General features: G+C 35.5%; 1 protein-coding gene across 1 annotated transcript in view; it reads left to right on the forward strand.

Annotated features, from left to right (window-relative positions):
* Nucleotides 1-16,325, forward strand: part of RIMS2 (regulating synaptic membrane exocytosis 2) — a 286,641-nt gene that overhangs the window by 51,748 nt on the left and 218,568 nt on the right. The window contains exon 5 of the mRNA XM_087962082.1: nucleotides 14,333-14,592. Within this exon, the coding sequence (XP_087818208.1) occupies nucleotides 14,333-14,592 (260 nt within the window). The remainder of the gene's footprint in view (nucleotides 1-14,332; nucleotides 14,593-16,325) is intronic.

Consider the following 16,325-nt stretch of genomic DNA (forward strand, 5'->3'; position numbering starts at 1 on the left):
AAATACTTTTGATAGTGAGAGTATGGCAAGGAGCATCAACAATTATATCCATTCGCTCCATGTTCCCTAGCAACCTCTGGAAAGCTGTCGAGAAACATTGAAAATAAGGATCACATGACCATGGCTGAGCATAGCACACCATAACGCTGAACAGCAGTGGTGTAGCATCACTGAAATGGTAAAAAAAAAACAATAATACCCAAATTTCATTTTCTCAGGAGTAATTGTCCCAGCATTCTGTATGTTAGTTCACTTAAGATAATTTTTTTTTAATCAAGATTTTCCCTATGATGGGGAAAACTCAACTGAATATTAGAAAGTATTCACTCAACTGAATATTATGAAGTATTGAACAGTTACAAGAATTTTAGGAGTATATAGATATATGAATGTATGAACAAATAAACATATATTCCACAATTGTGATATAACAGTGAACTAAACTACTGTTTTGTCATATACAGTTGTTCCCGCCCTCCACCCCACATATGATGGTTTCAACCTATCAACATTCTTACTTACTTTCATCATTAGAACATATTTAGGGAGTTTCTCACTCACTCATGGTTGTTTTGTAAAATAATTTTATTACTAAGAACCGTGGTGGCGCAGTGGTTAGAATACAGTATTGTAGGTTAGTTCTGCTTGATTGCCAGCAGTTCGATTCTCACCAGGCTCAATGTTGCCTCAGCCTTCCGTCCTTCCAAGGTCGATAAAATGAGGACTCAGATTGTTGGGGGCAATATGCACTGTGTAAACCACTTAGAGAGGGCTGTAAAGATTGTGAAGCAGAATATAACTATTATTAATAGCAGAATATAATTGCTATTATTTTTACATACTTCAAGATACGTCTAAATCTGCTGAGATCTCTGTAGGTTTTTCCTCTGAAAACTAAGTGTGAATTACAAAACAATGATGCATTTTTGTAATACTTTTGAGGAGTAAGAGAAGAGGGAATAATCCTATCATATAGCACTACATAACAGTTGCAAATGCATCTCTTGAGATAGATCTTGGCTGTGTCATCTGAAGTACTGGTTGAGACTAATATTTGGAGGCAAGTCGCTGTCACAGTTTATTTTGGTAGATATACTAAGGTGACCAACTTTTTTACAATGAGAAGGAGGACACAAATAAATTGAAGAAAAAAAACAAAGCCATGTGGCACACTCTTGCACGCGGCGCACTCAAAACAATTCTCCTGTGTGGAGCACATGTGTCTCATAATCCCATCTCGTGGCACTGTACGAGCCTTGACGAATCATTGTGTCAAATATAAATATGTCACATCACACACAACAGATTGGGTCGGCATCGATCAAATACGGAGATTTACAGATTAGTCTTCAAATATCAAAAAGGAGGACATGTAGGAGGACACTTTTCGAGAGAGGACAGAACTTACAAAAGAAGGACTGTCCTCCCTAAAGGAGGATGATTGGTCACCTTAAGATATATACCTCCCCAGTAAGGAAAATACAGCTTCTGATCTGATCTATTGTGAACTCTCATGTCACTCTCTTTCTATATTGAGTCAAGAAAAACCAGTGACTGAAATTAAGTGGCTAAGGAAGTAATGTGAGTTTTCTCATTCTGCTGCTTTACACTGGAATATCTGACAAAATAAAGGCTTATCAGCCTGATAGAATTTAGGATTAGTATTATGAGTGTCATGTAACATGATTTTAAAATCTGAAATTAAACTTGAAACATTGACATTGAAGTAAAAATTTGGAAGATCATAAAACCTGATTTCCCCCTAACCATTGGGATAGGATGAGTTTGGAAGCCTAGGGGGACTATTATAGAGTGTTGGGTGGGGAGCCAGAACCTTGTTTGGCTTATTGTGAGCTACCAAAGTTTTGGCTAATCATATAGGTCAAATAAACAAGTATTTTCTTAAACCTAAAACATGATTTTAAAAAAAAATTCAAAGACTTGTGCCTTGATTAAAAACGTTTACTGATTTGACAGATCAGATTTTGTGGGTTGAAATTGAGGGGGGAGGTATGAACTTTGCACAAGAAAGCAATATTAAAAATGAACATTTAAATTCAGCAGCATAAAATGTTAATGGTCCCGGTATCAGTATATGTTATGCATACAGATAGTACTTGAGTTATGACAGCAGCTGGGATCAGAATTTCTGTTACTTAAGTGATAAGATTGTGAAGGGTGACTTCAGTGACCCTACTGCTTAGCAGCTGCAATACCAGCAGTTCCTGTTGCTGTTGTTAACCAGATCCCACTGACAGTTAGCTGAGGACTCACCTTAATCCAAACTACCTGGTCCCTCCTAGTCCCAAACTTCAATAAGTAAATTCCCTCCATCCACCTACTTCCTTTGGGCCACCTGCTTACTTTCTGCCATGTCACCCAGCCCTGCCTACTGCCAAAATGAAGGCATGCAAAAGAAAGCCCCAGCTGCACCAAAAAAGCAAAAGAAGGACCTTATATGCTGTAGATCAGGGGTGTCCAACCTTGGCAACTTTAAGACTTGTGGACTTCAACTCCCAGAATTCCTCAGTCAGCTTTGCAAGTCTTAAAGTTGTCAAGGTTGGACACCCCTGCTGTAGATCAAGTGTCTTCAAACTTGGCAAGTTTAAGACTTGTGGAGTTCAACTCCCAGAATTCCTGACCTAACATGACCGGAGGTGGAATTCTGGGAGTTGAAGTCTACAAGTCTTAAAGCTGTCAAGTTTGAAGACCCCTGCTGTAGATATCCTTGCTCAATGAAAGATGCACTTTCACATTTGAATTGTTTAAGAAAATTGAGTAAATGCTATCTGAATCTAGTATTTATTTAATTTGCCAATAAACATTGTCCATTCTGATCTCTACTTGCCTGTTTTCTTCATGTCTCTCTAAAACTAATGAAAGCCAGTTACATCCATAAAAAGCAGATGCAACTAGTTAACTTTTAAGAAAAATAGCTAAGAGATATACATATGCTTTATTTTTCTTTGGCTGAAGGATCAATAACATACAAAAATGGTAGCTATTTTACAATAATAATGACATATTATCCATTATATTACTTTTTTAATTAATGAGATCACTTACCCTATATTATATTTTGTTAATTTGGGTCACGGCAAGTGTGTTTGCATGATGCACCAAGGCTTGGCTGCAACTACCTTATCCCTGGATCAGGTGACAGTCTTGCAAATTGAGATGTTATAAATTAGCTTGTCATAGATTAACCCTCTGTCCTAGATTTGGGTAGCACAGGACACTATGATTAAAAGTAGGTTAACTTGAAACGAACCTTTTAAAACTCATTTTGGCGAAAAGCAGTGGTTTTATTTATTAGGTATTTTTTTTTCATTCAGGAGCTCAACATCACAGTTAAGACATTCTGTGAATCCCCTACTAAACTCAGATTATAAAATTTTTGCTTCAATTGTGAATCCCCATCATATGAATTCTACTAATGTATAAACTTTGGAGCCAGGGCTATGAGAAAAAAAAATTAGCAAAATAGACACAGACCAACTCTGGAGATTGAATGTTAAAATTATATTAGTTTGTTAAGGGCAATGACTGAGGTGATACTGTACTTATATTATTTGATTCATACACATGCAAAGTGAGTGCTCTAATTCTGTCTAAAGCATTCCTTTATAACTTATAACCTAGGCTGAGACAGAGGTTAAAGACTTTTCAGGTCTACAGCCAGAATGGTGTTTGAGTGTTAACTTGTATTTGTCACCTGGTGAGGCATTCTGAAACAATATCAAATGTTGTTAGGTTTCAGTCATATGCCTTTATAAAAGTTAGCTAAGCCATCCGTTGTTTTAACCACAGGTGTGTAATAGCACACCTAAGAGTCTTTTGAGTACAGTTGGGCTTCATGCCACAGCAGCAGGCTATTAACATTTAATAAGATAGATTTGGCTTCAGCTGCTGGAAAGCCGTCTGAGGAATAGATAGACAGATTGCTAGATAGATAATGAAGACATTGCTAGTAAGAGAGTAAAGTTGAATATATCTAGGGTTGCCTGGGCTTTGTGATTAGAATTTTATCCAGACAATTCTTATAGAATAGCTATCTTAAATTTGGGAATTACTTCCAAGTCTTTGCTTGCAAATGAATATCCTCCTTTTCTTTTTTGTTTGAAACAGTAATTAATACTTAAAGCAGCCTTTTATTTACCTCCAGTATTTAAAAGAAAACTACAGATGAAGAATAGGTTTAAAATAGGCTTTAGGCTTAAATTCACTAAGTCTGTAATATGACATTTCTATTTTTTTTTTTTTATAAAATCGTGTAAAGGAATAATTACAGTTACAATTGCTTTAATTATCAAAAGATGCCTTCAGTCATGATCCACAGCATCAAGAAAAAAAGAAAGGAATTCAGGTAGTTATCAGTTTCTTAATTTGTGTGGACTGACTTTTGAGGGTGAATGTTATAGTGAAGCTGCTCTTAATGTCAGTAAAATAATTTGCTAAGTAAGCTGGTTTAAAAAAACTTTGAATTGATAAAGCAATTAATTTTTGGCGTATATAACAATTTATAGCAACTGCAATATATTTATATGTAATAAACTCCATGCACAAATGAAGTTTATGAAATGGTATATTTACTAAGTACAGTTACTATAAATATCTTTACATATTTTCATTTTTCATTATCACCAAATGCGATAGAAATAACATTTTTATGATCTACATATTTGAAACTTAATTAGAAGTTTATATTTGGAGGGGTTTTTGGACAGTTTTAATCAGAACATGCTCAGTATCTATTTTAACTATTAGTAGAATAAATTGTAGTTTTATACTGTAAAGCTAGTTCTGTGCAGGAAAGAGCAAAAATAAGTTAACTTTTGCTCTAGGTAGTTGACAAAGATTTGGGGCTATGGAAATAGTCATTATATCACTTAATTGCTTAAAACCTAGCAAAATTATTTTTTATAAAAGTATCAAGCATTTTTTAATTGGTTGATACGTGCTGTCATTTTTACTTCTAACGACAACATAGAGATTCTCCATGAAATCAAGTGTTTAGGTAACAATTTAATTGGTTAATTAGTAGTAATTAATAGAATTTTGCGTGTTATTTGTGGTTTTTTTAGATTAATCATATAATTTAAAAATGTAATATTAAATGAACAGTAGCATGTTACCAAAACAGAATGATAGACTAACATAGTTTCAGATTAGTATTGAATATGTACTTGCTGAGGAATATAGACATTGATGCATTTTAACTGCACTGTTAATTCTATTAAATTCTGTTAACTTGTTGACTTCTGTACTATCGATTTGTTCAGGATATTTGAATATTTTAATTAACAACTTAAAATAGTTTTATTAACAAAATGAATCGCAGATTCAAGATAGTGAAGAGGAGAACAAATAGCTACTGCCAGAATTAAATCACCTTTCAGATATTTTAGTATAGTTCTGTCCTTTGGCTGTATTCTCTGGGACTGATCTAGTTCCAAATACTGTATGTATGGCATCTGGCTAGGCAACAATAATATGGAAATAAGTAATCCATGAATAAACCTGGATATTTATCAAAGACGTATGACTGAAAATTAATTCACACTGTTTATGAGCACCATAGACTCGTGTTTTCTGTGGTGAAGTATTTTAAGAGAAGAGATAAATATTCAAATTTGAGGGCTGTTCTGATTATAGCACATTCTTTTACATGTGCCTAGGTGTTTGAAGATAGTACTTCTGTTTTTAGCATTTATGATGTTCCAAGTGCAAATCAGAACAGAAACACTTCTAAATTCTTTATGAACCAAAAAGATTAATTAGGGTGACTAGATTTTTATCTCCATTTTCAATGCGAAACAGTTCTCTTATCATAGTAGCTTTTTGAATCATAAAAGTGGAGAGCCAGAACAAGTTCCTCCAGTTTTTTTTTAAATGTAAAAGTTTCTGAATAAGGAAATCATTTTGATCTCTCCAATTTAAATTGATTATTTCCCATGAATATTTTTTTTTTTTACTACTAACAATGCCATAGATCAGGGGTGTCAAACTCACGGCCTGCGGGCTGGATGCGTCACATGCTGGCCACGCCCAACCCTGGTTTAGCAAAGGGGAAAAAAGTTATGATACGTCACAGGATGACAACGTGTCTTTGCGAATTTGACACCCCTGCCATAGATAGATTTTCCCTGTGATGGCCAATCCCTAACCATTCTTTCCAAACTCCCAATGGTGTGGTCATCATCATTGCAATTAAGTCCAGACACCTTGCTGTTGGTCATAGTCTTCTCTTACCTTCCCTATTTCCAAGCATCAGAGAATTTTCCAGAGAGTTGGGTCTTCGCATAAGGGTAATTAAACCTAGTCATTTGTGCCTTAAGTGAGAACTCTGGGTTGTTTGTTCAGCGATTCACTGGTTTGTTTTCTTGGCTGTCTACGGTATTCTCGGGAGTATTCTCCAACATCCAAGGTATTAATAACTTTCTATCTTGCTTTGTTGTAAATTTATATCACGGAAACTGATCAGCTTTTTTCTTGTTTAGCTTAAGTTGGAGCTTGCACATAAATAGTTTGTGATCTGTTCTACAGTCATCACTAGCCACATGTTTGATGATATAATTGAATTCCATCACTTTTTAGAAATATTAAGAGATTTGATTTCTATTTATTCCATGTGGTGATGTCCATATATAGGGAAGCCATTTTGATTGCTTGAAGACAATATAAACTATGAAGAAATAATTGGAATGGCATTTATTTATAAGTCAGTCTCCTGCTTCATTTGGTTTTTAAGCCATGCAATCCAGCTACATTTTTTCCCTTTCATTTTTCCAACATTGGCATTCCTGACTGCAGTCACAAACAGTACATCTTACTTGCACGTTCTATTGATTTCAAATTGGATTTGATCATAACACTCATCAGCCTCCTCTTTTGCACCAGTGATTAGAGCAAGTAACCAGACTTCTTTGATAAAGGGCTTTATAAGTGATATTCAGCACCTTTAATTGCCACAAAACACCCCAGCAATAAAGGCAGAGTATAGTGCAAAGCTATAACACGTGCATGCGCATGGCGTCCCATAACTGCTTGCGCCCCTGTGTTCCAGATCAGGTGAAGCTTCTGGATACTCTATTCAATGTCACTCACCTCCCAATTAGATTACTGCAATGTATTCTTTGTGAAACCAGGCTATTTGCAAGACCACCTCCTCCACAGCCATTTTTTTCTACCTGTCTTATTAAATCTAGCAGGAAGCACACCCTATCAATCAAATAATGCCATCATACAGGACCCAACAAGTGGGCCTTTTGAACTGTTGTTGCTTCCTATGGAACACTATTTTCTCCCAAGATTAGATTGGTCCCAATCCTGCTAGACTTTCAGAAGACCCTTAAGATAGGGTGGTGTTTGTAAGCATGGAGATAAGAGTGGGAGTCTGTGATGTGCTATTTTTTTTTTAAAAAAGCATGAAGTTTAAAACCCAGTATAACAGTGTTTTAATTCCAACGTAATTATCACAAGAGTTGTCTCTATGCATACTTTGTTCTGGCTACTGAAGGCTTGTGCTGAATTCATTTGAGTATATCAGTGGTTATAATTACTTCCTCATAATGCCATCCAGCCATTTTGGAAAGTGATAGGATTATTATTTAATCCAGCAAGGGAATTGATCACACTCAATTCCCTTGCTGGATTAAATATAATAAATTTGTTCTTATGATGAACCCCATGGTTAGTGCAGTTATACATTAGCAGAAATAATTTCCTAATCAATATATCTGGAGTCCTTTTGACAAGTAGAATAGGATTAATTCCACCAACTGACACCAAAGAATGTAGACACATTTTGGACAGTTTCGTGTAACCACTTGTATATTCAATTATTATCCATCTTGGTTTGTTTCACCTAAAAATAAAGAACAATCAAGGATGTGCACCTGGATAAGGATGGGTAGGATGTTGGCAAGAGCACAAGGGTTTCCTAGTAAGGTCTCAGAACGTTCCAGAGAAAAGCCCAAGAGACTGTATAGCCCTGAACTGGATGGGGGAGGAATGAAGAGGTTCAAGGTAGCCATACTTATCAATGTGATAAACGTGACCATCCAGATTTTATCAATAGCTTTTTGGGTAACTATATGCTAAGAAATAATAGGTTCATTTATCTAATGTAGCACAAATGAAATCAATAACTTTACGTGTTGCCTCATTTACCTTACAGTTGGTGTATAACAATGGTTTTTTGAGATTAACAAGGCATTCACTGATTACAAAGCAAGGCATAAATGTAGCAAAAGAGAAAAAAGTAGTTTATAGCTTCATCATCCTGTGAATCATATATGATTCATACAAAGACTGATTCTGTTTCTAGTACTCCTCATAGATCCAGATACTGATTCTGAAGCTATTTTATGTAAATCCCTACAATTTATTCCTAAGGAATGGGACTAGACAGAATTCCATACCTCAGGCCATATTAGCAGAATCACATTATCAAATTTGGAAGGAATCATGAAGGCAGTCCCAAGTTTGTTTTTAATGTGCAACCTGCAAGATATATGAAATTATAGAACCCTTCCTTGCTGGATAGCTAATAGTCTCTGTTTAAGTACTTCTGAAAATAAGAAAGTACTGTCTCCTGAGTTTTGTCTTCTAACCAACTGATCATATAATTAATCTTTCAGAATGTACTATATACTCCACCTTCCCTTGAGCTCTCAGGGCAGAGACACAGATGTTACATTACATCATGTCTCCTTACACAAAATTTTATATAACTTTCACCCCCCCCCCAATGGAGATTGGGAGAATTTTCTCTACTTTTATATAGTCTACATCTGTGTGGTGTTTTCAGTTATAATGATATCTAGTAGGAAGTAGTATCATTATTTATTACATTTAATTCAGTTTTATGGTTCAGGATCTAGTTCTAGCCTGGATTTGTGGAACGACATAAGATAAGTTGACTCTTGTTTTTGGCAGGACTCTTAATTCTCTTTGTTCTAGGATAAAAATATCTTCTCTCATCCACTTTTACTATTCTGTGCATTCTTTGGTAGGTACACAATCAATGTCCTTGCAATATGGTGCTTAGAAAGAAGTAGAAAGTTACTGATCATTGAAATAACTACAGGGAATGATATAACTGTATAAAATTAAAAGCACTGAATCTATATTTTGGTAGTTAAAATTAGTGGCATGGGTCCCTGGTTATATATTGTAATAAACACTATTTCTGCTATATATCTTTCAAAAAATAACAGTTGATAAGGAGAATAAAGAGCAGCTCGGGTCAAGTGGCATTCTTCAGTCAACAATATTTTATTGGCAAGGAACAGATTTATAATCTCAAATAGGTGCAATTCTGTGGAGTACTACTTTTGCTTATCTATTTTATTTATTTATTTGATTGAAAAGTTACATTCAGCAACCTTTCAAGGTTATCAATGAGGGAGACAAACAATTTTGAATTGCACTTAAAAGCACACTGACATGGCAATTCATGTGCAAAGCTTTATACACATGGTATATTCATAGCTGCCTGATTTCCCCCTCCCCCAGTGTTCCCACACCATCAGCATTCTCTAGATCAGGGGTGTCAAACTTGCGGCCCATGGACCGGAGGCGTCATGCACAGGCCACGCCCACCCCAGTTCTGCAAATGGGAAAAACATCACAAAACATCACATGACAGCAACATGATGAAGCGAGTTTGACACCCGTGTTCTAGATGCTCTTCAAGGGTAGTTCCTCATAGAGCACATAGCAGTAATCCAGTCAGGAGCTGAGTGACCTTGAGTAGAACCTTCAATTAAAAAAAGGGCTCACCTGGCTCATAAGAATAAATTGTGCAAAGTTTTGGACATACCTGCCCCTTGAACCAAAGCTAGAAAGGGAAGGTTAGAAACAAGAGAAAAATTATTCAACCTGGTCAGATCCTATGATGGGAGCAAAAACATCACCTTCTTTAGAGCCAGTGGAACTAAGCGAAATGAGCTGCAAGCAAATTAAATAAAAATAACGAATAAATTACCACCTCTCCCAGAGAAAAGATCACTGTTTTCAGGACCTAGTTGCATGACATTTCTTCAAAAGCTTTTGCTAGCTAGGAGGGCCATGAATCCAATGTATAGATAGCTGAGTTTAGACTATACATTTGGGGTAATTTTAACAGAACAACCATTCTTTGAAAGATTCGGTACTATTTCTCTCTGTGGATTGCTTAAGCTCCAGAGTTTCAGAAACAGGTTTTAAATATTTTCCAGACTGATATCAATGTTTTTTATGCATTCTTTTCTATTATTTGTATACCCAGATTCCATTTATAGATCAGGAGGACTCTGATGAGAGAAAATAAGATGCAATTAAGGTATCAGGCTAGAAATTGGGACACCATGAGTTTGAGTTCTGCCTTGAGCACGAAGCCAGTTGGGTGACCTTGGGCCAGGCACTTGGTCTCAGCCCTATAAAGATGGCAATGGCAAAGCACTACTAAAAAACATCAAGAAAACAGCAAGGATTTGTCTAGGCATGAATTGGACATAATTGAATACGAAAAAAATGATTCTGATAACATCAGTAAGGCTCTTTATAACATTCGGTGACAAAGATAAGCAAAAATGTAGAAATTCAAAAAGAAGGGAATACATTTTACAAAAATATACAGTGTTCCTTTATATCTAGTTGAAAAATAGGGTAATTGATTAAAAATAACTGAGCTCAGAAGACTATTTTTATAATTTTGTTATTTATGAATCATTATGCAAATTTATACGGTTAGTATAGAAGTGAACATTTTGGCATTTTTCTTTTTCTCTAAATATTTATACTACCAATTAGCACTATCCTTATATATTATACACATGATATACGTGCATATACTATAAAAACAAATAAGACTTTTAATATAAAATAATGAAATTAAGCTAAAATTAAAATAATAATTAATACCATCTCCAGGTAAAAGCTTCCTTTTCTTTATATCCAATCAGAATCTGCTTTCTTGTAACTTAAGGCTTTATTTGTGTCCAATGCTCTGCAGTCTTCTTCTAGATGACAACTTTTCACATATAGAAGAGGGCTATTGTATTGTTTCCTTCAGTTGTCTTATCCCCAAGTGAAACCTACTTCAAATGATGCATTAATTTAGTAAAGTCCTTTTACAATAAAGTTGCTTTGAAGAATAGTCATATATGTAGTTCTCAACTTTCAATCCTAATTAGGACTGGAAATCTGGTTGTAAGTCATTACAATCGTTGGTCAAATCACTCACGTGACCAAAAGTTAACTTTATGGCTTTTTACATGGCAGTTGTTAAGCAAACCCATTCATTTGAATGACCTTTTTTTTGCTGGAAATTTGCAAAAAATGCCAGAAACCAGCAAAGAAAAAAAAAACATACTAAAATCACAGTCATGTGGTGACAGAATGCCACAATGGTTTGCAAAGCTGAACTGCCCAACATTCAGTCATGTGACTGTGTGGTGTGTGTGGTGTGACCATTTACAACAGCTAGGTGTGCTCTACAGGTCATAAAGTACCTACTCTGTGGCTGTCATAACTTTGAAAGGTCAAGAATAACTGTTCGTAAGTCCCGGACGCTTGTAGCCAGTTGTGACTTAATCAATAAATAACATTTTTTCAAGTATATTTTCCTTAAGAGAATTTAAAAAAGCGGTGGGATTTTAAATTGAGCTTTAAGTTACTGTTTCTACCCTATAAAAAGCAAATTTCACACATTTTATTTTTGGCAAGGAATTAAAGTCGTCTGGTATTAAAAAGAGATCTACAGTTAAATATATTACTAGATTATACCAGTTTATACAATGTTTAGTTCTAAGTAACCATGCAGAGGATAGATTTAAAAAAAAAAATCATGTTAGATTATTATTTCAGAGCACAGCAATACCACTATTAAACACAAGATGGTGTCTCATCCTTTGCTATGAATAGTTAAGTTTCTCACAGGAATAAAAAAAGACCTGTGTCAATGAAGATTGAGAGACAGTTTGTTGTTGTGTTCAGGCTCAGACCTGAAACCAGGAGGTGGTGAGTTCAGTCCCGCCATAGGCACAAAGCCAGCTGTGATTTTGGACCAGTCACTTTCTCTCAGTCCAAGGAAAGAGGCAATTGCAAACAACATCTTAAAAACCTTGCCAAGAAAACTGCAGGGACTTGTCTAAGAATCAGACATGATTGAATGGAGGGAAAAAAAGGTTTCTATTGTTCAAAATAATCCATCTTCCACTTTTCAAAATCAATACACTTACAGTATTTTTTTTTCTAAGCGGTATACATGTAATAGAACAATGCTGAAAGATTCCAAAACATTGTAATTTGAGAAAATTGTGAATAATTTATCCAACATATAATTATTGCTATTGTGTAGTTATTATTCTTAGCAATGTTAATTATCATTATTAATGTAATTAATTCATCCCATTTCCAACAAATTTGTCAGGCGGATGATAGTAATTTATTGTATATATTTAAGAACTGCAGTGATTTTAAAAGTGGGATGCTGTATCAATATTTTTAAGCCATATTTATTTATATTGGTTTTTTTTAAAGGAACAAGCTATTTTTATTAACTTATACAGAAATACATTTAGTTAAAACAGTGTAAATCAGGGGTGTCCAACCTTGGCAACTTTAAGACTTGTGGACTTCAACTCCCAGAATTCCTCAGCCAGCAAAGCTTTTGGGAGTTGAAGTCCACAAGTCTTAAAGTTGCCAAGGTTGGACACCCCTGGTGTAAATGAATAAAAGGCAACAATGCAAATAGATTGCTCTCATTTCACTTCTTCAATCAATCTCTCTCTTCTACCTTCTGACAAATGAAAGTGTCAGCAAAATAGGATAGGAATTTGTTGGATCTCTGATTCTTGGTAGAATTTCAGCTGTTATTAGGGTGCTTTCATGGCCAGCTCAGACTCTGGGAGGAAATTGACAGTGAGCAGCCAGTTCTACAGTTGCCAGATGAACTACTACCTGAAGAGCTGCAAGCAGAGTAGGCTGCACTGCACCATTACATGCGATGTGCGATAGTGCTGAATTATGATACAACCAGTCCTCAAAGTTCCAGCTGTCACAGCAACCCCCTGGTCATGTCATTGAGATCTGGGCTTTCGGCACCCAGCTTATGATTATAAGGTTGCAGCATCCTACAATCATGTGGTCACCATTTGGGATGTTCTTGTTTCCAGTTAGCAAAGGGCAATGGTATATGGGAATGTCCTGGAGGGGAAAGGGGAATAAATATTTCTAGAGAATGATAAGAAAAGGAGCAGTCCCCAGTGACTTAATGATCAAATAAAGAAACTTAGGAAGGATCTGCCCTTCCTAAGTTTGGCTAGGCTGTTAAAAAATGACAGTGGGAGATTTGTACTTTCAGACTTGGAAGGTTCTGTTTACTAAGCCTTACAATAAATTAGAATAGCTCATCTGGTCACGTTTCTGTCTGGTTTATTTGGGGAGGCTGACACAAAATCAGTGGGGAAACCAGCAGGAGATCACAAAATGGTGACTATGTGATGTCCTCCCTTGATGATGATGTGAAATGAACCACTGGAAAGTGCTGAAACCACCATCAGTAAGTGATGGGATCACATGATGTCACACTTTATGACCATGCCATTTAGCAAAGGAAATTCAAGTCCCAATTCTCATTGTTAAACAAGGATGACCTATATATATACTTTCCAATCCAACAGAATTTTGAAAAGAAGTTCTATAAGGAGGCTTGGAATTTTCTCTGCCTGCCTGTCTACAAAATAATGTTTTGGGAACTGTAGACGAGCAAGCTTGATGCTTGGAAGTGGCAGAAGAACGACCAAATTCAAAAATAAGCTGGATCACAGCTGTGATCTATGAAGTGGGAAAAAAAATCAGGAACCCCCCCTTCCGAATATATTTTGATATGAAAAACTGCTATACAATGGTTTGGAATGTTGTTGACTGTTCCATTCTAAGCTCCTTTACATCTTAATTTACCTCCTGTTGAATTGACACAGAGTGGTATCCTGTGTTTTTCTGTGCATTGTCAAAATTACCGATTTTAGAAATAATAAATACTTATAAGATGTATAGATTGTAATTTTAAGACAATTCGTGATCAAAGATTAAGTTCTATAAGATATGTTGTTTATGCTATTGTATTAAGAAAAGAACTTATATGGACCTTGGACTTTGTTAAATATGATTAAACAAGTAGTTAAACTTAAAAACATGGATAAAATTGTATTAATTTAAAATATTGTCATTTAATGCTATTTTTAATGTTCTATGCTAATTTATTACATCTCATTTTAGTGTGAATTTGTCAAGATTGCTTTAAAAAAACTGACAACCATGTTTTTCTGCCTATTATATTTAGGTAATGTGGGTGTGTAATTCATGTCGAAAACAACAAGAAATCCTCACAAAATCTGGAGCATGGTTTTATAGTGGAACTAACACCCCACAGAAGTCTGATCAAGTGGGTTTTAGAGGACTGCAGAATGAAAAAGCACCTCAGGACAAAAAAACAAAGCTGCAAGAACAGTCAGTCTTGGAACGAAGCAGATCTCAAGGGATTACAAGGCAAGGGTCCATAAACGGATCAGGAGGAAAGGTGGTGGGTGACACAGCAGACAGGTAAGGAACTGGCTTGGTTTATTTTGAAAAAAAGTTGCTATCTTGTTAATATATTCTATTAGCAAGAATTTAAGGATATATTTAACTACTTTTAGAAGTTGGCAGGTTTGTTTTATATATCAGCATGATCTTGTAAAGCAGGGGTTGGCCAGCTTTTTCCATGTAGGAATGAGGACATGCCTGAGAGTTGATGATGGACCACATGCACTTTTTCAGAAAATAAATATACAATACTAATAAAACATAATAAATTATGAATGTTTATTTTATTTAAGTAATATTAAATCTTAAGGACACAGCAATTAAGGCTTGATGCTGTTTGTTGTTCAAGAGCAAGATGGGAGTAAATCAGGGACAAGTCTTGGCCACTACCACTCCTTCCCCTCCCTCTTTCTGCCTCCTTATGGCTGCAGCCCCATTCCTGCTGCCATCTCTCCCTCCATTTTCCAGGCTGGTCTAATGCCTTGGTCTTACCTGAATGCCACACTCACTGCAACGGAGGGATATAGGGCACCAAAGATTGTGAGGGGAAAACCAGGTAGGTTGACTGCAACCGTAGTAAATGTAGTCTATTGTTATTACTGGAAATTTATGTGTTTTGGAGTTTATTTGGCAAGTTTTGACAGGCCAGTATAGGTAAGCCCATTCCTCAGAAGTGATAGCCTAACCACCTTAGTTCGTAATCTGGTAACTTTATCTTGCTACAGTATAAGTGCCTTTGATAGGCTTCACAAACTGCAGCTGGTGTAAAATGTAGTGATGATATTGCTGTATGGAAATGTTACAGGTGAAATTTAGTTCCCTCAATAGTTCCTTCACATCTTCATATTTAAACCTTCATATTTTCATATCTTCATATTTAAACCTTCCATCCAGTATAAAGATCTATCGAGGGGGTTTTCCTCCCACAGTCAGAAATGATACATTGCGCAAATACTTGATAGTTCAGTTATGCAGATAATACATATCTATTAGCAGTTATAAAAAAATGTAAAAGTGTTAAAAAAAAACCAATCCCATTGTATTCACTGAGATCTGAGTTTGTGTGAAACTTTTTGATGTATGTGAGTTCAGCAATTTATCACTAGATGGTGCTGTTAATTTTTTTTTCCAAAACAGCCACTTTGAAGTCTATCATGAAGTGTCCTGGGAAATTGAAATGGTCTGATATTACTTTACTCTTGTTTTAAGTCCTATTTGGTCTACTCTGAGATTTGTCCTAACAAATACAAGATTAGAAGTGCCTTTACATGCTCTTCCTACAATTTAATATATGCCATTGTCTGCCAGCAATGACCCTCTGGATTCTATATAGGACAAATGAATTGTTCCAAAAATTAGTGGACACATTTGACATTAAGATGGAGTGTAATAAACTGGTCTCTTACTCTAGGGCTTCGGACAACTAGTGGATTCATGTAGGCAATGTATGAAATTGCCTGGATATCTTTGACAAATTTTTATAAAGCCACTTATCTGATACTACTGAGACAAAGAACTGGAACCATTGCAAAATAATGTTTTCAAAGCCCAAACTTATCAAATATATTCCATGACTTTTAAATTTGTCTGTCTATCTACCAGTATCTGTATGTCTGTTAAGGGGGTCAAGAAAATTAATAACAGTACAGTCCCCCCACTCCTTATGCAACCTATTTAAATTTCAGAGTTATTTTGCATCAAGAAAATATAGGTAGTTCTTCTGAAAAAAAAAATTTGTGACTGGCCTTTAT

The sequence above is a fragment of the Notechis scutatus genome, chromosome 3 (assembly GCF_049901735.1).
Source record: "Notechis scutatus isolate UNSWTSFEM ecotype Mainland chromosome 3, rNotScu1.2, whole genome shotgun sequence".
Lineage (NCBI taxonomy): Eukaryota > Metazoa > Chordata > Lepidosauria > Squamata > Elapidae > Notechis > Notechis scutatus.